Source organism: Ahaetulla prasina, chromosome 2, assembly GCF_028640845.1.
Source record: "Ahaetulla prasina isolate Xishuangbanna chromosome 2, ASM2864084v1, whole genome shotgun sequence".
Classification (NCBI taxonomy): Eukaryota; Metazoa; Chordata; class Lepidosauria; order Squamata; family Colubridae; genus Ahaetulla; species Ahaetulla prasina.
In genome coordinates this window covers 271,373,280-271,394,891 of record NC_080540.1, presented here as the reverse complement: position 1 = coordinate 271,394,891, position 21,612 = coordinate 271,373,280, and the positions used below count along the sequence as shown (strand labels likewise).

General features: G+C 35.8%; 1 protein-coding gene across 1 annotated transcript in view; it reads right to left on the bottom strand.

The window, feature by feature from the left end:
• Positions 1-966: 966 nt before the first annotated feature.
• SCAMP1 (secretory carrier membrane protein 1) overlaps positions 967-21,612 on the bottom strand; it is a 33,625-nt gene continuing 12,979 nt past the window's right edge. The window contains exons 5-9 of the mRNA XM_058169362.1: positions 20,319-20,447; positions 13,601-13,760; positions 11,396-11,497; positions 9,535-9,652; positions 967-5,027 (exon numbers count right to left, since the gene is read on the bottom strand). Of these exons, the coding sequence (XP_058025345.1) occupies positions 4,863-5,027; positions 9,535-9,652; positions 11,396-11,497; positions 13,601-13,760; positions 20,319-20,447 (674 nt within the window). The 3' untranslated portion in view covers positions 967-4,862. The remainder of the gene's footprint in view (positions 5,028-9,534; positions 9,653-11,395; positions 11,498-13,600; positions 13,761-20,318; positions 20,448-21,612) is intronic.

Here is a 21,612-nt window from a genome sequence, read left to right as displayed (position 1 = left end):
ACTAAAACATGAGTTCTAGTTTCCCGATTCTTGCCATGTAAATACTTATTATCAATCAACCAAACTATATATCCTCCATTTATAATGACATAGGATTATAATGTTGTGGGGATGTTCTTATTGTTACTGTAGCAGACAAATATAAAGTTTAGTTACAAGTATCAATCATCCACCCAATTAAAAAAAAAGTGATTTTTTCACAGTGAAGAGGACTTTTAGATACTTAAAAAGATGAATTATCTGATGACATCTGATGACATGGTTCAGAAGAGCCTTTGAAAAGGGAAAACAAAAGAAAAAGACCCCAGTGATGTATTAAAGAGCAAGTGATAGGCTTGACAATTGTGGCCGTTATAAGTAACTTCACTGCTATGCAAAGGACTAACAGTAAAGTGGCCAATCACAAGTGTAACAAAAATAACATTCAACACCCCTCCATTCAAAACAAATACTAGGAAATAGTATGCGTTTTCAAAGGTTCCATTTTACTTCCATGACTTCCTCTAATAACACCTATCAACTGCATAAATTTCAATAACTCCTTTTTAAATTTCCAATTTACATCACAGAAATAAAAAACAATCGACTATTTCCTTGAAAACCAAGCCCAGTTTTGATTGTTCTTTCAATGAGTTGTTCTCCAAACAGACATACTGTAGCTTTGCCATGGTTGCAGACTGTAGAATTTATATACATAATACAAAAAAAACTCAACTCCCTGATCCAGCATTAGTTGTGCATAGTTACATGTGACTAATAATGCCAGAATAAAAATGTGGAATGCTACTGATGTACATCACAATGCTCCAAAGAAATCCTCATTCACATTCTGCCTCCAGGTAACTTACACAGGACTAGAGCTGAACTGGGACAAAAACCTGGTGTTCTCTGTACATATTAACCTTTTGGTATTTTATCCTGCATTTTATAAAAGACCCTACTTTATTTTTTAAACTATACAGAGCAAACAATCAGGAAACATTTTATTCTATGTCATTGAAATAATACAATAAATATGCAGAACTACCCAGACATGCAGTATCACAGAATCTGTGTGCATTTATACAGAATTGTCACATTCACAAGGATGGCAAAGCATCACTAGTAATTTACAAAATATACAGACTTTCCTCACCTAAATATCTCCAATGCCAAAATTAGAAATGACAAACTACTGACATTCTAGTATGACTTAAAAACCATTACAACTGGGTGTTTACAAAATTAGTGTAGTAATAGGTGTAGACTTGTTCACCAACAGACTTCAATAGCATTCATTTGTTAAATATTTAACATACAACAGCCTTCTGCCATAGTGAACAATAAGGAATTGTGAATAATAGGTATATTTACTCCATTACTTTTGATTTAATCCTGAAGAATAATGTCATTATGTGTCCATGTGTGCAGATTTTCTTTATTATGGTTTATAAGAATGAAAATGGACATTACAATCAACATGTGTTCTACCTGCTGGAACTAACATGACTATCAGACCTACTGCAAATTAGGCCCACATTTATGTATTTTCAAGTTTCAATCTGCTTTATCCCCTGAGAAAAATTAGATTCCTTAATAAGTGTGAACACAGTTTCCTCAATAAGATTTAAATGATTAGCAATTAAAGTGGCCATGTGTTAGGTTTGTGGGATCAAGGATTGAAATAAATACATGAAAAAGAAATAAAACATCTACTTCAATAATTCTGTAAATTTTTATATGGTGTTTACTGCCTGAAGTCTCTGGAGATGGAATGGAATGGAAACATTAGTAAGTAAGTAAAAGTAAAGAAGGAAAAGTCCATATCTTTAGATTAAAACTATTCATAGAATTTAATTCCTATATTTTCCAGTATTTCTTACTTTCAGTAATAGTAATCGTTATTCCTGTTGCAGTAGGAAAAAAAGAAAAGAAAAAGGAGTTAGAGGAAACCCTGTGAGAAGATAGTAGGATTGAAGGGGAGAAAGCAGAGTTGCTGAACTTCTATTCAGCCTTCTTCCCAAAGAGAAACTATATATACAAAGGGACCTAAGAAGAACTACTAACAAAAGGGAATAGTAATCCAAGGTAACTAAAAGGCTAGGAAGCACCTGGCTTCCCAGAATGGATTTGCTTCCAGAATGTGACCAATTACATTCAAGAGTCCTGAAGGAGCCTGCAAATGTTATTTAGGAGCCCTTATGATCTTTAAGAAATCATGGATGATGGGCATAGAACCACAGGACTGGAGAAAGGCAAATATTATTCATGTGGGTCCTTCGTGCTCTCTGAACTTGATGATTTTCTTGCAGACTTTTGTTACCAGACAAAGTAACATCATCAGTGTCAGGAGGGAGTGGGGTTTGCTCTCATTTTACTACCCTGTTGGTGCGAGTGAGCGTGGTGATTTCTCATTTAGGGTGTTCTTTACTGTTAGTTTGTCTTCATTGGTGATCCTTGATTTGAGTATTGTTTATTTCTTGATAGCTGGTCTAGTATTAATCTCTGCTCATATAGGTGTTGATTGCTAGTGAGGAAACCCCATTCTTTTCTAGCACTGAGGATGTTACTTAGTTTGGTGAACAGTACCAAGATTCAGCAGGACCTTGACTAGGCTACAGCAATGTGTAAAGCCATTCATCTCAGTAAATGAGTTTATAATTGTTTAGGAAAAATATGAAAGGTAGAAATGGGGATGCAATACTGGGCAGTATATGTGAAAACTACCACATATACTTGTGGACAAGCCGAGAATTTTAGGTACCAATATACACCTCCAAACACTTGATTTTGGCTTATCCATGGATGAGCTAATCTGTGAGTACCTATTATCGCCATATACACTCATACATAAGCCATCCATGCATACGCTGACCTTGGGATTTTTTGACCAAAACTTCATGAAAAATGTGGGTCAGCTTATCCTTAGGTAGCACATTTTTTTTGACATATTGGTTAAAAATTCCAAGGTCAGCTTATTTGTGGATGGGCTTACATGTGAGTATATACTGTACCTGGGTATTTTGGTAGATCACAAGGTTAAGGCTGGAGGAGAAAAGACATGATATTTGTGTTCAAGTACCTGAAGGGCTGTCATGTAGAAAACAGGCCAGGATTGATCACAGTTCTTCCAAAAGACAAAAGAAATAATGGATAGAGATTACAGGGAAGCAAAGTTCAGTCAGACATCAAGGAAAATAGCAAAAGCTATTCAACAATGGAACAAGACTACTTTGGGAAATGGTGGACTCTCCCCTGCATATTCAGAGCTAGGATAGCCATTTGTTGGGATGCTACAGAATTCCCAGCCAGTCACAAAGTCCACACATCTTAAAATTGCCAAGGCTGAGAAAGACTAGATCAAATACAGTCTAAGGTTCTCTCCAAACATTACAGCCTAGGATTCTAGAGTCTACTGAACATGTTAAACAAGACATGTTTACACTTCATGTGGAAAAATTTAGAACATGATGAATTCCATTTTTTCAAATAAATGTTATGTCAGAATTCAGGACAATCAAATTCGCCAGTATAATATGTAAAATGGAATACCATTCAAATGATTAATCCATAGTATGTTTCAAGTTATTATACATTAACACCTAGAATTTAGAAACTCAAAAGGGAAAAAGTGACCTGAAGAGGCAATTAAGTCTTAGAATAATATGAAGAATTAAAATAATAAAAAGCTGCCATATAGCACCACACTAAACTAATTATGATAAAGTGTATCTTCAATTTGCATTTAATAAAATGCACTTATTCAGATTAAATCTCATATGAAGGCTGAAGTATGTTAAAAGAATTCAAGTGCATAATTATCAGTGTTTAGAAGCCTGATTAGGATCTACAGTAATGTTAAAAATTTAAATAAGTTATTGAATATTCAGATGTTTATACAAATACTAAACAGAGTGACTGACAAGACTAAAGATATAATAGCATTAAACACAAATGCACACTCTAAAAATGTCAAAATTCTGAAACACAAAATAAATTCCACTACAATTTAACACAAGTCAGAATGGACTAGCTATTAGTGTTTTAAATATTGCTAAACAGATTCTGTTTAGAAATATGTGCTTCCTAGTCATGAATGGTAAAATCAAAAAGAACAAATGTAACAATTCTGCCTCAGTTAAAACATAATTCTTTTCACTTCATGTTGCATTACTTGGATGAAGACATCTGTGCTCCAAGATACCTAATTAGAACACTATATACACCATGAAAACAGATCTTAACAAATACTATTAACCTGATAGACAATTTCTGGACCAGAACACTAGTGCAGCATGGTCAAAATTCTTTCATGCAGACTCAGATTATTAAAAAAATCTATTCTCCTAAAAAAAGAATTTACATTATCTATCATACTTATTTTAAGCTTACGTCTGTCCTTCATCAGCTGCTGGAGCTACAAAGCAGCAGCCAAAATTTAATGTTCAAAATTGTCAGCTTCTTTTGTTTCTTACGAAAACAGGGAAGCAAAGTGTTATGAACAGGATTAATTCAAAGTGCTTGTCTCAAGTCAGGAGGAACAGCTCCACAGAGAGCGATACACACCATGGAAAAACAAAATTGTTTGCTTATCTCAGAAGCTAAACTTTCTGTATGAATTTTAAAGCTACTGTTCTAATTTTCATCAAATATCACGTACCTCCAAAAAATATGGAGAAAATAAGTAACTATTGTAAGCTAGTTGTGTAGCTAGGAAGAACTTCTCATTAAAAAATTCTAAAAGGAATGAAATGATCTTTTTTCTGTCTTAGCCCATGCACAGCTGAAAAGACATACATGCTGTGTGCATTTTTAACATAAGTCTTTAGGGACTGGAAAATAAAGTACAGCCAGAAATTTGTAATGTGTTTCATCTCTTTTGTCTATATTTGATTACCCTTGAAAGCATTTTGAGCAGCACTGGTTGCTGCTGTTGAGGCAGCATTTGCTGCAGCAGTTTGTACAGTTTTGTTGGACATCACACCCGTTGCAAATTCTTGTTGGGCCTTCTCAAAACTTGCTCCAGTTGTACGGTATAAACCATGTACCTATAAAGAAGTCCAAAGAGAAAATTTGAGGCATGATCCAGGACATAATCATTACAAAGAGGTTAACCAAAAGTTTTAGGTCACCAATTAAAAGGAAAATGCTGAATTTTCAGTCACCACTTTCAGTCATGTCGAGATGTCCTACAATATTTACAGACATTGCAAACTCTGATGTCTCTTCCTTGTACAATGTTCTTGCTTTTTACAAAACATAGTAAATTGCATCATTTGCTTAATAATGATACAGCATATATGACACAGTGGCATCAAAATTACTTGTTATAAACACCACAGTATAAAATTCCATCCTAACTTAGGTAAAGGAGTCCCTGTGGGTTTTACTCTGCTAGTTGTAGCCAACTTTAGAGGGCTGTGCTCATCTCTGCTTCTAAGCTAGCACTGTCCAAAGATGCTTTCGTGGTCATATGGTCAGCATGAAATCAAATCGCAGTACAGAGCATGTGGCAAAATACTAAGTGTTGTTACCTTCCCACCAAAGTGGTACCTATTTATCTACTTGCATTTACATGCTTTCGAACTGCTAGTCTGGCAGCAGCTGAGGCAAGTGATGGAAGCTCAGTCCATCATGCAGTGGTAGGACTTGAACCACCGGAGTTTCTCCGGCATCTTTTAAGCCACTGAACCACCATGCATCCTAAGTAAAACCAAATAAATAAAATTGATGTCTTGGCATATATGTGAATAGGCGAATATTAGATTTCTATGCACACCAATTTTCATGGATAGAAGTTATTATGGTTCAAAGAAACATCCTATATGGCTCTTTTAGAACATCATGATAAATTAAACAGAATTAAACAAGATTACAAGTAAGAAAATGGTTATAGGCCTAGTAAGCTCTGCCTGCTGAGCAAATATATGGATCTGAGAAATCCTGAAAAAAAATCACCTGAACTGAAATCTTTTGATAGAAATAATTTGAAATAATCAAATCAAATAAATTAATATGCATAGAGCTAAATTAGGAAAGCCAAACTAGAACGATATTCCTTTAGTACAGTGATGGCTGTACCCCCCGCATGTGCACATGACCCTCCTGTCCTGTTTTAGGCCTAGGCCTCCCTGCAGCCTCCTGGGACCAAAAACCCGGCCACTGGGAGGCACACTGCATGCCCCCTGCGGCCCCTTTTTGGTCCCAGGAAGCGGCAGGGAAGCCTGCTAGGCCCAAAATGGAACGTGGGGGGATGTGCCGCACCCCGCCCCACGGTCCCCTCGCCCCCTAAGCATGCATATCCCACATGCACCCTGCCCCCCGTGCATGCACGGCAGAGACCCGAAAATCAGCTGGCCGGTGGGAGGCATGTGTGCATGCAGGGTGGAGCTAAGCTGGGCAACGGCTCGCATGCCCACAGAGAGGGGTCTGCGTGCCACCTGTGGCACACGTGCCATAGTTTTGCCAAGACGGCTTTAGTATCTTTGAGGAAGAATGGACCTCTTGCTGAATTTAAGAGCACAAAAATATTTCTAATAACCTATAACTTTAAGAGTATTCAGTTAAGGGCTGAGGAATAGTAAAAGAGCATTCAATAGCATATTGTAGTCACAATTAAGATTGCAATTCTAAATATGTTTATAGGGGAATAAGTCTTACCAAACTTAATAAGGCTTGCTTCTATGTAAATTACCGTAGTTTAGAATTGCAGCATAAAGCAATACAATGAGATTACAATAGTATTTTTTCATGAATTATGAAAGCTATTTTAGGCCAACAACTATTAATTATAGTAGACTAAAAGCGAATAAAAACTTTAAAAATCTAAGTTACCAACAATTTCTTGAACATGCTGGTTGAAGTTAACAGATTAATGCTTGAAGTCAGTACTTGGCAAAGAGAAAAATAAACTTATTTTTAGCTATTTTTAGCTATTTAAAATACTGTTGATATTTCAAATCACAGGACTAAGGTGTTTTTTTTTTCCTTTTCTTTTTCTGCCCTATGATACTATTTATGACCGAATGTAAGTCTAGTTGTAAACATAAACTATGACCCCTAGTGGTAAATAAAAAGGCCACACAATATTTCATTGATATTGGTTATGATACAGTTGAAAAAATGGAAATGGAATCTATTTATTTTTTTATCGAATTTATATTTGAGGTATATCAGAGAGCAATTTCTGTTTACTAGCTCTAAGCACTAAAATAAATTTAATATATATTATTAAGGGCCCAGACGCAGATGACTCGGATGCTGAGGAAGAGGTTCCAGCAGAACCTGTAGAATTCAGCCACAGGAGTCACAAAGCAAAGAATTACCTGAGGTTAATCCAACACAAGCACTGCAGATAGAGCAGTCAAGCGACAATGACTTTAAGACTACCCAGCCCCCCTACAGTGAATAAAATGCAGAGCAGAGCAGAACTGTTCTATGAGGCTCCTTGCCAAGCAAAAGAGTAAAACTCTTGATTAAAGGCAGCTGGCTGAAGCCTGATTTAAGGGAGACCTGACCCATTATTGTTCATTGGCATCAACTATTTGATCTCTGGTGGCTCTTGCAAAAGGTTCAGTTGGACTCTGCTTGAGAAATTCTGGCGTCTGGACTAGCTGACAACCCTGATTTGGCTTTTAAAACCTTGGACTGAATTTAGTCTTTTGCATGCTGCTGTTAAAAGCAACCATTTAGGCAAGCTATTTTCAGAGACTCTGTTTTTGTTTGCGCTTATTGTCTGCTCTTATCTTCCTGACTTTAATTACTAATTACCATAGCAGCTGAACATGTGCATGTTCATTTGAATCAAGAAACAAGAAAGTGATGTGACTTACCCTATTGAGGTGTCTGTTTTTGTGGTCTCAAGATTCTTCAGAAAGTTTATGATTTAATGTTCAACTTTTGAGTATTACCAAGGGGTTTTATTCCTCTGAATGAAATGTGATATTTTTATCCTATTCTGTTATTTCTTTCCATGTCTATTTGTTCTCACATGTAGGTTACTACTGCAGTTATTTCTTTAATTAAACATTAGTTTAATTAATTAATTAATTAAGTTAATTAATTAGTTTAATTAACCTTGTGGTACAACCAAAACAATCTGGAACTGAACACACTCAAAACTGTAGAAATGGTGGTAGACTTTAGGAGAAACCCTTCCATACTTCCACCTCTCACAATACTAGACAACACAGTATCAACAGTAGAAACCTTTAAATTTCTAGGTTCTATCATATCGCAAGATCTCAAATGGACAGCTAACATCAAAAACATCATCAAAAAAGGACAACAAAGAATGTTCTTTCTGCGCCAACTCAGTAAGTTCAAACTGCCCAAGGAGCTGCTGATCCAGTTCTACAGAGGAATTATTGAATCTGTCATTTGCACCTCTATAACTGTCTGGTTCAGTTCTGCAACCTAACAAGAAAGACACAGACTTCAGAGGATAATTAGAACTGCAGAAAAAATAATGGCTACCAACCTGCCTTCCACTGACGACCTGTATACTGCACGAATCAAGAAGAGGGCTGTGAAAATATTTACAGATCCCTCACATCCAGGACATAAACTGTTTTAACTCCTACCCTCAAAACGACGCTATAGAGCACTGCACACCAGAACAACTAGACACAAGAACAGTTTTTCCCCGAAGACCATCACTCTGCTAAACAAATAATTCCCTCAACACTGTCAAACTATTTACTAAATCTGCACTATTAATCTTCTCATAGTTCCTATCACCAATCTCTTTCCACTTATGACTGTATGACTGTAACTTTGTTGCTGGCAATCCTTATGATTTATATTGACCATCAATTGTGTTGTAAATGTTGTACCTTGATGAACATATCTTTTCTTTTATGTACACTGAGAGCATATGCACCAAGACAAATTCCTTGTGTGTCCAATCACACTTGGCCAATAAAAAATTCTATTCTATTCTATTCTATTCTATTCTATTCTATTCTATTCTATTCTATTCTATTCTATTCTATTCTAGTTTATATTTTTCCACTTATCATATTTTGAAACAGTAAATAAAAGCATGTGGAAATGAACAAATCTACAATCCTGACCAGAAAGATGAGAGGGGATGGATAGGAAAATTCTTACAGCAGGAGTTCACGCTTTTAAAATTGGATGTGACACATCTGATTTCTAAATATTAAAATGCAGAAATTTAAAGAAATAGTGCAGGAAAGAACAAAAGTATTTTTTTTTACTTTTAAATTTAAAGATTGATTAAATTTAAAGATTGTGTAAAATCTTTTGAAAAAAACCCCTAAGCTCATAATGGGTTCTCTTCACAAGAAATCTTAAAATAAAACAAGTTCTAAATCAACCTAATTTGCTATTACTGATATTTTACATTGAACAATGAAAGAAATCTATTTTGTTTATGTGATTTCTAAATATGGTATACCAAATATGAATAGTATCAAGAAAGACTTTAGTCAACCCACCTGAGTATAGTTATTTATTTTTACAGCTATAATCAGTTGGATTGACTAAAACATGTTTAAAAAATTCAATTTTTCTGGATGAAAAAAAACTTACCTTTTTAAACATAATTAGTGAGATGACTGCAGAAGCTGTAAAAAGTGCTGCTATGACTATCATCATAATGCCTACTGGAATGCTCTGGTTAAGTCCAGTGAGAGATGAAATCCATCCACTAAAGAAAATATAGAGAGCTCTAAAAACACATCTATACTCTTTAAAAAAGTATGGCTATTTTCTCCTCCATCACTATGTTTTAAAGGAAAATATCATTTTTCCTCTATGGATTATAGAGGAAGCTCTTAAAAGCATATTTTGAAAACCCACTCCTAAAAGAATTGAAAACACAAATACTTCAGGTTTTTTTTTTTTTGTGGAGTGGGAGGACAGTAAGCAGTCCTGAATTCTTTTACCAATTTACTGGATTTTGTAAATTGCCTGTATTAAACTAGAATTACATTTAATAAAGTGTATCTCATGCAAGCATACTGACAGTTGCTATTTAAATTACATCAACTACTCAGTTAAGCTTTCCTTTCCTGATTGAGATACCGCTTGAAAATATGGACCATTAATTACATCATATTTTATGCCATAAGGAAGAATTCTTGAAGTTTTATTTAAACCGAAAAACAACCATATACCCATAGATGGGAAACAAAGCTAAATTATTTTCAGCATGTGGTACAGCATACCATAACTCAACCAAGTGACTGGGTAGTTTAAAATTCTAAAATTATAGAACAATTAATTTGCCTTTTTAACTTGTAATGAATTTTGAGGCCTTGTGGATCTGTTTTTTTTCCCCAGATGCTAGGATGTTAATGAAGCCTACAATGGCCATACATACAATAAAATTATAAAGACGTATTCTCCTTTTTTATTAATCCAATAATAGTCCACAACATTTTCACTTAAAAATATAAGCATAGATTAAGAAAGCTATTCTTGTAATATTATTCCAGCATTCAGTTTGCTGCAGCAAATCTACAATATATGGACTGAATTAGATATATATAAAGAAAAAAAGAATAGAACAAATACCGCAGTCCAGGCAGAATGAATTTGAATTAGGACTGGCAGAAATCAGTAACCTAAAAGAACACGTCACCTTCAAAATGTTGAACCACAGCTCCTATCGGTCTCAATTCAGCATACTGGAATTAGGATTGTTGAAAACTGTGGTTCAACAACATTTGGTCAATGGTCCCCCATTTCTGCACAAGAAGGTACAATTTAAACCGACAGTAACGGCTTCTCTCTGACTGCTATGAGAAAACAGTTTACCTAATTCTGAACTAGGCTCCATGCAAAATTGAACTAAAGGATGTCCTCATCCCTACCCATCAGTGCACTTTTCTCGTTTCTGATAATCTGGCAAATGAGAAGCACACATGACAAGGATAGCAAGCACGTGTTATTCCTTCAATAGACATCCTCCTTGCAAATAAGCAGCAACTAGCCTATGGACTGGCCTGACACCCATTCTATCTCTTGGCATGCCCTGATTCCTGACACCACTTGCCTACTGACTCCAATAATAGCTTATTATTGCAAACACCTGATGTTTAACTCTGTAAAAGATTTAAAGAGAAATGGGTCATAATACCTTTCCAAAAAATGGCAAGCTATTGCTCTTACTACATGAGATGTGGTGACACAGTGGTTATAATGCAGTACTGCAGGGTAATTCGGCTGACTGCCAGCACTTTGGCAGTTCAAATCTCACCAGCTCCAGGCTGACTCAGTCTTTCCTCCTTCCAAGGTTGGTAAAATGAGGACCCAGATTGTTGGGGACAATATGCTGACTCTTGTAAACTGCTTAGAGAGGGCTGTAAAGAACTGTGAAGCAGTATACAAGCCTAAGTGCCATTGCTACATACATTTACCAAAGAATGTATTACAACAGGACACTTACCAGTTCCCCCAACCTTGGAATCCTACAGCTTGAAGGACATGCACAGCAAATTGACAAATGTATACAAAGAAGAAAACAAAGAACCTGAAGGAGCTATCGCTCCTGAAAGAGAAAGAAAGAAAAAAATGAGATATTGTCATAATATTTGACAAACAAACTAGTGAATCCTGTTATAAGATTAACAGAACAAGTGAGTGAAAACACTTCAAACATCTCTTTTGTATATAAATTCTGTTTTATGACTTTATAAAACCACTGGAAATCGGAACTTTCAGAAGCATTCTTACCAAACTGACCAATTACAATAAACACTACCAGAAAGTTAAACATCAGTTGCAAAACACAGAAGTTAAAAGCAAACAAAGCAACTACAAAGTAAGCTTAACAATATTGCAAAAGAAGAACAGGAAACTTATGTTTCACACTATATTGTCAATTTTATTCATTAAGATGTCCACTAGCAATTTTTCCATCTCTCATTTTCTTACAGAATCAAAATCAAACCTCGTAATTTAAGTCAGCAATTCATTTTCTTGCCCAGCTAACATTCCAAGGAAAGTAGAATATTACTTCATTTTAGAGAAATGCATGAAAAGAACATTTTAGAGGAAATATAATTCAGTGGTACACCAGCTTAGGTTCTCAGTAGTCCTGCACAGGTCCTTTTATGTCTTGAACAGCTTCTCCCTATATGCTCGACTATATTATTATACTGCAGTCCAGAGTTACTTCAAAAGATAAATTGTTCTCCTCAACAATGATCTGTGAGGAAGCATGACAGACCAACTGCTGTGCCAACTGACACTTTCTGGTAACTGCATGGTATCAACTTCATGTATTATTTCAAATCTACCATTGTTGTAAGGAGCTTGGGAACCCTTCCAAGTACGCTGCTGACTAGGCAAATTACTCCTCAAATTACAAGTAGTTGCTTAGCAATTGTTTGGAATTATGACAGAGCCCCAACCCAAAGTTTTGAAACTCCTCCCCCCCCCCCAGTGATGGCATTTTGGATGTTGGGCAGTTGGTCCACATTTACAACCATTTGCAGTATCCTACAGTCATATGATCACAATTTATGATGTTTTTGCCAAAAACCGGGGTTTACTTCCAGTTTTCAGCAAACACACCCTATTGCAAACAATGGATTCACTTAACGACCACTACAAAAAGAGTCATAAAATTAGATTGGCCATGTGATGATCTGCTTTACACATGTTATAATGTATGACCACAATGGGTATGTTTTTCTGAAAGTAAGACCAACTGGAAAATAAGCCCTAGCATGATTTTTTAGGATGCTCATAATATAAGCCTTACCCACACCCCAGTTAAGATCATCAGCCAAGTGGACACATTTAGTACTGTATTTCCCCCAAAATAAGACCTAACCAGAAAATAAGCCTTCTTGCGTCTCTTGGTGTAAAAATTAATATAAGATCCAGTCTTATTTTCAGGGAAACATGGGTATTATGGTCATAAATTGAGGATTAATTGTACATCCAAAATGTTACAAAAGAAACCAAAAAATCAACTTTGAATATTATTGATACTAAATTGTAAAACCTGAGTTAAATGATATTTTAGATAGCTATATTTTTGTCAATGTACAGGTAGTCCTCGACTTACAACCATTCATTTAATGACTATTTGAAGTTGTAATGGCACTGAAAAAGTGACTTCTGGCCTTTTTTCACACTTATGACCACTGCAACATCCCCATAGTCATGTGATCAAAATTTGGACACTTAGCAACTGGCCTATTTTTATGACGGCTGCAGTGTTCCAGGGTCATGGAATCACCTTCGACAAGCAAAGTCAATGGGGAAAGCCAGATTCACTTAACAACTTTATAAGGTAGGTAAAATGAGGACCCAGATTGTTGGGGGGGGCAATAAGTTGACTTTGTAAAAAATATACAAATAGAATGAGACTATTGCCTTATACATTGTAAGCCGCCCTGAGTCTTCGGAGAAGGGCGGGGTATAAATGTAAAAAAAACAAAAACAAAACTGTGTTACTAATTTAACTGCAGTGATTCACATAACTGTGAGAAGAAAAGTCATAAAATGGAGCATGCTTAACACTGGAAATTTTAGGATCAATTGTGGTCGTAATTTGAGGACTATTTGTTTTTTAATTAATTGAAAAAATCAATTATATATCTTTTTAATAGCACAAATTACAAATTAGTTAATACTTTACCTGAAAGCTCCATAAAGTGGTCTGTACCAGCAGACAAATGAACATGGCGTAAAAAGCAAGAACCAGAGAATACTCAGTCCAAAGTCAACTCCTCGCCTGGGCTGAAGGCAAAACCAGGCCAGACATCCAAAAATATTAAGAAATAATGTCACTGCATGGACTTGAGAGAAGAGAAGAGAAGAGAAGAGAAGAGAAGAGAAGAGAAGAGAAGAGAAGAAAAGAGAATTTAAAATTGAGTTTCTATATTTCTATAACTAATAAAAGAGCAATGTATCAAACTGAATAAGACACCTTCATCAATCAGAATTTTGTCATTGTAATCATTGCATGAATTTTTTTCACTATTCTATGTTAAAAACTTATTTTTAAGCATTCTTCCAACAATTATTCAAAAGGAAATTACTCTATTAAACTTAATTGCATTAGTCAGGAATCACCAACGAAGGGTTGCATGGATACCACCTCTTAATCCCTTATGGGAAACTATTAGAGGATCCTGTGATTTCAGATAAGGTTCACTTGCTTTATAGGAAATCCGGGCAGGAGGAGGAATTTGAAAATCCATGTTGATACAGAAGCTTGGCTCTGAGACACTGAGATAAAGCCTGCTTCTCCAAAAGAAAATGAAACCTGTAGCCCGTCATGAAACTATGCTATATTGTAACTCAGATGTACCTGGAAGGCGACAGGTTTTTCACCCTTACATAAGAGAATAAGTCAGAGCAGAAATATCTGATATGCTATCTCAAACAGCATACAGTACACCTAGCAAACTCTGGGTTGGATGTAAACTTTCTTCACCTAGCAGTTAGGTCCTTTGAGTGGTGTTCTGTTCAAAACATTGTTAGCAACACTGGAAGGATGTTAGATTTTCTCCCCCCTACCCATACAGTTCCTAGTGTTGCTACCCCCATGCTACGGAAGAGATTTTTGGAGGGGATCAGATGGAAACCTTTTTGGAAAAGTGTATTTTCTAAAACTAGCTAATAATATTACTTTTTTTTTAGTAGTACCATAAAATTATATATCAATGGAAAGATAATTTAATCAAGAATGTAATGCAATAACTTTTATGAAGGATTTGCTACTAAAATAGCAGTTATGAAGAAGAAAAGTGAAACAAGGTATACAAAACAAGGTATACTATGGTTTCCACAATTTTGGCCACTACTGTATGTGTTGCCAGATGAAGAACATGCCAATTACTAGTAATTACTACTAATTACTACTAATATCAAAGGAAAGTACTACAGTAACATACTCAGCTTCTATCAGCCTCAGAAATTATTTTAAAGAACAATGGATGCTTTTTCCACTCAACTTTCTGTCTTAGGGTAAAAAGTAAAGGTAAAGGTTCCCCTCGCACATACGTGCTAGTCGTGGCTGACTCTAGGGGGCGGTGCTCATCTCCGTTTCAAAGCCGAAGAGCCAGCGCTGTCCGAAGATGTCTCTGTGGTCATGTGGCCGGCATGACTCAACGCCAAAGGCGCATGGAATGCTGTTACCTTCCCACCAAAGGTGGTCCCTATTTTTTCTACTTGCATTTTTACATGCTTTTGAAACTACTAGTTTGGCAGAAGCTGGGACAAGTAATGGGAGCTCACCCCGTTACACGGCAGCACTAGGGATTCGAACGCTGAGCTGCCGACCTTTCGATCGACAAGCTCAACGTCCTAGCCCCTGAGCCACCGCGTCCCTCTTGCCTTAGGATAGCAGGATTTTAACAATAGTCTCTTTCTATTCTTCCATATCACTCAATTATGGTTTTCAGGAGAAGAGCTCTTGCATACAGCATTTTTAAAAACTGTGCCTGCTTAGAATTTCTGCATATGTAAATAATATCAATTAGAAAACTTTTATTTTAAAACAATATTAATGATGAGAATGTTTTTCAGTACAAGTAGTCCTTGATTTGCAACCATTCACTTAATGACTGTTAGAACTTGCAACGGCAGCAAAAAAAGTGACCTATGACCATTTTTCACATTTACCACCACTGCAGCATCCTTGTGGTCATGTGATCAAAATTCAGATACTTGACAATTGGCTCATATTTATGACAGTTGCAAAGTCCTGGGGTCATGTGATCAGCTTTTGCCATTTTCTCACAAGTCAAGTCAATGGGGAAGCTAGATTCGCTTAACAACTGTGGCAAGAAAAGTCATAAAATTTAGCAAAACTTACTTAACAACTGTCTTGTTCAGCAATGGAAATTTTGGGTTCAATTGGGGTCGTAAGAAGACGACTATCTGTAGTCATCTTAACCACTATAAATGATTAATATCCTGACCAATCTGCATCTCTTCATAACTGTCAAATATTATAAAATAGTTCCAATTATATAATTTTGAAAAAAAAAAGACTTAAATAAAACTTGACCTTTTCAATATCAGTCCTGGATTATAACAATTTATGTGTTTATGAAAGTATGATAAGAATAAAGTTTTTACTTCTGAAATAAACATTAACCCTATATATTGCCAAATTTCCCGGTTACAGAAGTAAGCAGTGGTACTTGCTTTAGCAGCTGATGTTTCTGCAATAATTACAGGATGTACAGATTTTTGTAGATACTATTTAATTATCTGAAAGCTGGGCCAGTAAATACATACAGGAATAGCACAATACCCTACAATTACTTATATCAAATTATATACTGCTTAAGTCATTTACAAGTTCTTATTAGTTAAAAAAAGTTTACATAAAAAATTGTGATCATTTGTACATATACTTTATACGAAAGTTTTCATGTATGAATTTAGAAATCTTGGTGGTAGAATTCTACATTAAGCACAAAATTGGTACAGGATTCTGGTTAGGCTTTGACATATGTATTGCATATACAGCATGGAACATTTCAAATTTGGAGAAAGAAAATCTTGAAATAGTCAGATGCAAATAATCAGGAGCATTCACTGAGTTCAAAACAGAAGAGTTTATTATTGCTACCTCTGTACAAGAATCCAATCAAGTTAACAGTCAAAGCTAAATTGGAACTAGAAAAGGGTCAATGGAATTCACGGGGGCTGGACTTCGGTCTCTTGTGGCAACGCAATGATTCTAAACTGATGACACATTTAACCCCATTTTCCAGCTCAGCTTGTTCTTGTCCCACAGGTTACTACAATTTACTGTAGTAACAGTTTGTGCATCTGTTATTACTTACAATGGTAGCAATATGCTACATTAAGGATGGAAAACATTCTACAGTATATGCTTACAATGGTGACCTATATTTTCATCATTCCTTATTGATGGCTAAAACTGCTAAGACTTGTAGTTTAACAACTGGCAGGCTACATGTTCTACAACCTTGGCTTTTATTAAAGAAGTTTCTTTTTCTAGTCCTCACTTTATTCTCTCAGCAGGTAATTAGACAAAATCAGTTATTACTGGTTAAACAGAACAGATTTAAATGTTATCTAATTGTCCAGTAAGGTATATTTTGTGCATCTAAATACCCAACAATTTATTAAAACGATATACAGTCAATTGTTCTCCAATTATATCTTGATGAAATGCTGGACGCGATACACCAGTTAAGTATTTATAAATAAATGGAATACTAGTTTTAGATAACTAAATATTATTACAATCAGCTGGCTTTGGAAAGTGAATGTCAAGATAATCAAGAAAACAAAAATACAGGTGGGAAATTATTTTTATCACCACCCACCGCTACTGTCATCTCCAACTAGCAATTTGCCCAAAGCTAGTTTGAGACACCCTACAAAGCAGTTTTTAAAAATATTTAAATATTGCTGCTCGAACAAATAGGAGAAATAGCTGATTTAATGATTAAATAGAATATATAAATATGTGCGTATGTGTATTTCTGAAAATGTCACCTTGCAAAAGGCATAAAATCAATATCCCTCACTCATGTTATAGCAATAACAGTTAGACTTATATACCGCTTTACAGTGCTTTACAGCCGTCTCTATGCAGTTTAGAGTCAGCATATTGCCCCCAACAATCTGGAGCCTCATTTTACCCACCTTGGAAGGATGGTTCAACCTTGAGCCTGGTGAGATTCGAACTGCTAAATTGCAGGCAGCTGGCAGGCAGCAGAAGTAGCTTGCAGTACTGCATTCTAACCACTGCGCCACCGTGGCTCTTATAGTGCCAAAAGCTTAAGTAAATCTTACTTTAGATCTTAGTCCATTTAGCCCACTGTCAAGGGCTTATGTGTATAGCATGTCATAATATAGCCTAATTTCATGACCTCTATTTGATCACATTTAACCAAGCTTCAACTGCCATAAACCCATTTGTATATTTTAAAATACAGTAATATCAGAAGATGCTTTGCCAGTATGGAAACTGGAGAATATACATTAAGTAACAAAAATGAGTATATAGTAATGTTCATTAATAGTTATTAATACATGCAAACAGTATTAAATACAAAGAAAATGCAAATGGATTTTATTGATAAACTATACTTGAACTTTTTAATGAGCATCTTAAATCTAGCTAATGATTGTTGATAGCCTTGTTGCCTCATGTGACACATGCCATAAGCAGGAGGTATCTGGGAATACATCAACAGTTATCCATTTTTTTATTGTTTCCTAACATGCTTACAAAGCTGGAAAGAGTCAGCTATATCAAGGCCATATTTTTGTGTCAACCAAGTCGAATATCTGCCAGTCTATAGGTATTCAGCAATAGTTCATATGAACTATTCCAGGAAGAAAAGAGGAACAAATTGGTATTTTTATGATAATGCAAGAAAATGGGAATAAAAGAAAATAGAAGAAAGACAACACTGCTTTTTATTTATCTGCTGTTATGCAAAACCTGTAATTCTGGAAAACAATTCCTATATTCCTAAATTAGGAAGATATTTTAGAGAAACTGTTTCCTACTTCATTAAAGGCCATTTTCATTGAAGTTGCTGTATTTTTTGGACTATTTTTTGGACTATAAGATACACGTAATTTACAGGAGGAAAACAGGAAAAAAATAGTTTTTAGGTTCTGCATGTCCCATTTTCGCCCTTCCTGGTACCAGAAATACTCTATAGTGCTCCGCGGCCTGCTTTTGTCAAAAACGGCCCCGTTTTTGGGCTCCCAAGCTCTCCCCTCATCACATTTTCACCCTCCCCAGCCCCCAGAAGCACTCTGCAGGCCAAAAATGGGTGCATTTTTTGGTGAAAAAGGGCTGTGTAGAACACTGCAGAGTGCTTCTGGGGGCCTGGGAGGGTAAAAATGGGATGTGCGGAGGGCTTGGGAGCCCCAAAATGGGCATTTTTGGCAAAAACTGGATGTGCAGAGCACTGCAGAGTGCTTCTGGGGACCAAAAATGCCCGTATTTGGCATATAAGACGCACCTAGACTTTCACTCACTTTTAGGGTGCGTCTTATACTCCAAATGGTGCGTCTTATACTCCAAAAAATACGGCATTCCTAAATTATCTTTTGTGATAAAAAAGTTAAAAAGAAAGGAGATTTTACATTACTTTAAATAGGATTCCTATTTGGACAGAAGGACTGTCATCCTAAATAAAATGAAAACAATCATCGCTGATGTTTCTAGAGATATTTCTCAGGAATCATAAAGAATAAATAAAAATGACTTTCCTTTTTAACTCAAGTAAAAGCATCACACTGATATATTCTCATTATGCTCTTTTTCATTGTTTGTTTTATTGTTCTATTATTTTACTTCTGTTTACACTCTTCATTTTTTTCCTTTTTATTGTTGTAAATTGCTTAGAATAGCCCTATGGTGAGATATGCAGCAAATACGATAAATAAATAATTAAATAGAAAGTTTCCAGGAGTAAAATAAATGCATTTAATCTATAACACCTGTATATCTGAGGAACTATCCTTCATGGGCCTTTGCAAATAAATAATAAAGGCTCTTTGCTTGCAGATGAAGTATCCCTGTACAATATATCTATTATGAATGAAGGCAAATATACATGTCCCAGAATAATGATACAAAATCTAATTTGATCGATCACCAGGACCAGAGATTTACTCTTCTGAGCATTCAGACTCATGTTGGAGCTTCATCTTGACTATGTAGGATAAACGGGGAAGAAACTAACCACCAGATTGCAAGAACACAAGTGAGCAGTCAGAGAGGAGACTGAAGTGGAAGCCTCACATTGCAATGAACAAGGACATATATTTAATTTTGCAGCTAATAAGATTATTGGCCATGCAGGTACAAAGATAGCTAGGAAAATGACTGAAGCCTGGGAAACGGGCCTATTTTCAGTTAACAGGAGTGCTGATTTACCACTAGCTTACCAAATATTTAGGAGCCGAGGGCTTGGTAGCACAAAGAAATGACAGCCAATCACCAGCCATCAACATACAACCAATAGGAAGGCACCATATAAACACAACTCACAGAACAACCCAAAGCACGTATTCAAGTAGAGAGAATTTCCCTGAAGGTGGGCTCCAGCATGAGTCTGAAAGCTCAGAAGAGTAAATCTCTGGTCCCGGGTGACTGACCTAAATTTGATTTGCAATGTATCTATTCCTTGAAACTATGAAGTACAACTAGTTCCAGGCCCTTTCAAGGTCTTCTGGTCCTATGTGGATATTCATAAAAGTTATGCTAGACAGGTAGCAAAATGCTGATTGAATTGCACAAGCTTAATTTTCAATAACTTTTGCTTATGAAAATATTGTCATTGAAACATTATCTAAATATAATTCAAGATTATAAAACATGTTCCATAGGTATTACTTACACATCCACAAATAGTACATAATCTTTACTGTTTTCTGGAACTCTACAGGGATGTCTACTGAAAAATCCTGGTAAAAACAAGGGCCCACTGGGAAATTTCCTGGCAGTGGAGGCCAATTGTTCTTTCTTCCTGCAACAGCAAAAGGCAAATGCTTTGGTACACATTAAGGGTCACTTCACATGTTTCATTTTATAATTTCTGAAGAAAAGTTTATGGATTGTCTCCTGATTAAGCAGATTGCATTCTAACAACAATGTGCACATACAAACAAACATAATGCTTAATTTCCCATAGAGAATGGTAACTGGATGAAAAAAGTTTTGAAATCCTACAAACATTGTACCCCTGAATTAATAGAAGTCAGGCATTATTTATTTTCATTTGGAACTGCATTCATTAAAAGAGACTTCATATAAAGTAGGGGGAATCTCCAGTCTGTGGCTTCAACTCTACGCAGCAATTTCCTTTTAGAAAAGCCATTACTGCCAGTGGAAGCTTTCTTCAGTCTAATTATAGTGTTGGAACTCAAAAGACAAGAGCTAACTCACTCTACACACTGTGAAACTCACCAAATGATCTATATCACAGTTAGTGTTGTATATGAATGGGGGTATAAGAAAAAATGTTACTAGCAGTGGGCTTTCTATGCCTTTGTATTCTATGCCTTTCTATGCCTTTGTAACTCTTACAGGTTCTTCCAGAAAGTGATGTTGGCTTTTGGTGAGAAAGAAGACCACCACATATGCTTAATTGTGAAAACAATGTAATTTAAAAACTAAAATAATTCACTTCTTAAAATACACAAAATTCTAGTGCCTAGACCAAATCATTACAATAAGTTTTTTAAGTAAAATAAAACTGAAGTGGCGAAATGCTGAAAACGTTGTAACAATGGCCTTTCCCCAATTATTTAAGTCAGGAATTTCTTTTGTTTCTCCTGACAATTATTTCTACACCCAGAGAAACGACTGACGTGAAGAACAATAGTTCAAAACTGGTAGAAAACAATCTCCTTATGGGTAATCTAAAATCAAGTGTCTGAAAGTGTCATCTGTTACTTGCACTTCTAGGAGAAGACCAATGAAGTCTTTCTCAAATTCAGTTCACTTCCAGGTCCACATTGTTTTCTTGGCAACTAGAGTGAAAGTCATTTAGGGCAGTTTTGCTTTTTAAGCCTGGCCTAGAGTCCAGAAATTTCTCTATGGGTCTCTACTGAATTATTATTAGTATATTCTAGCTTTTCCACGTTCAGTCAAGACTGGCCAGGTGCTGCCACCTACTGTAAAAAGATTGA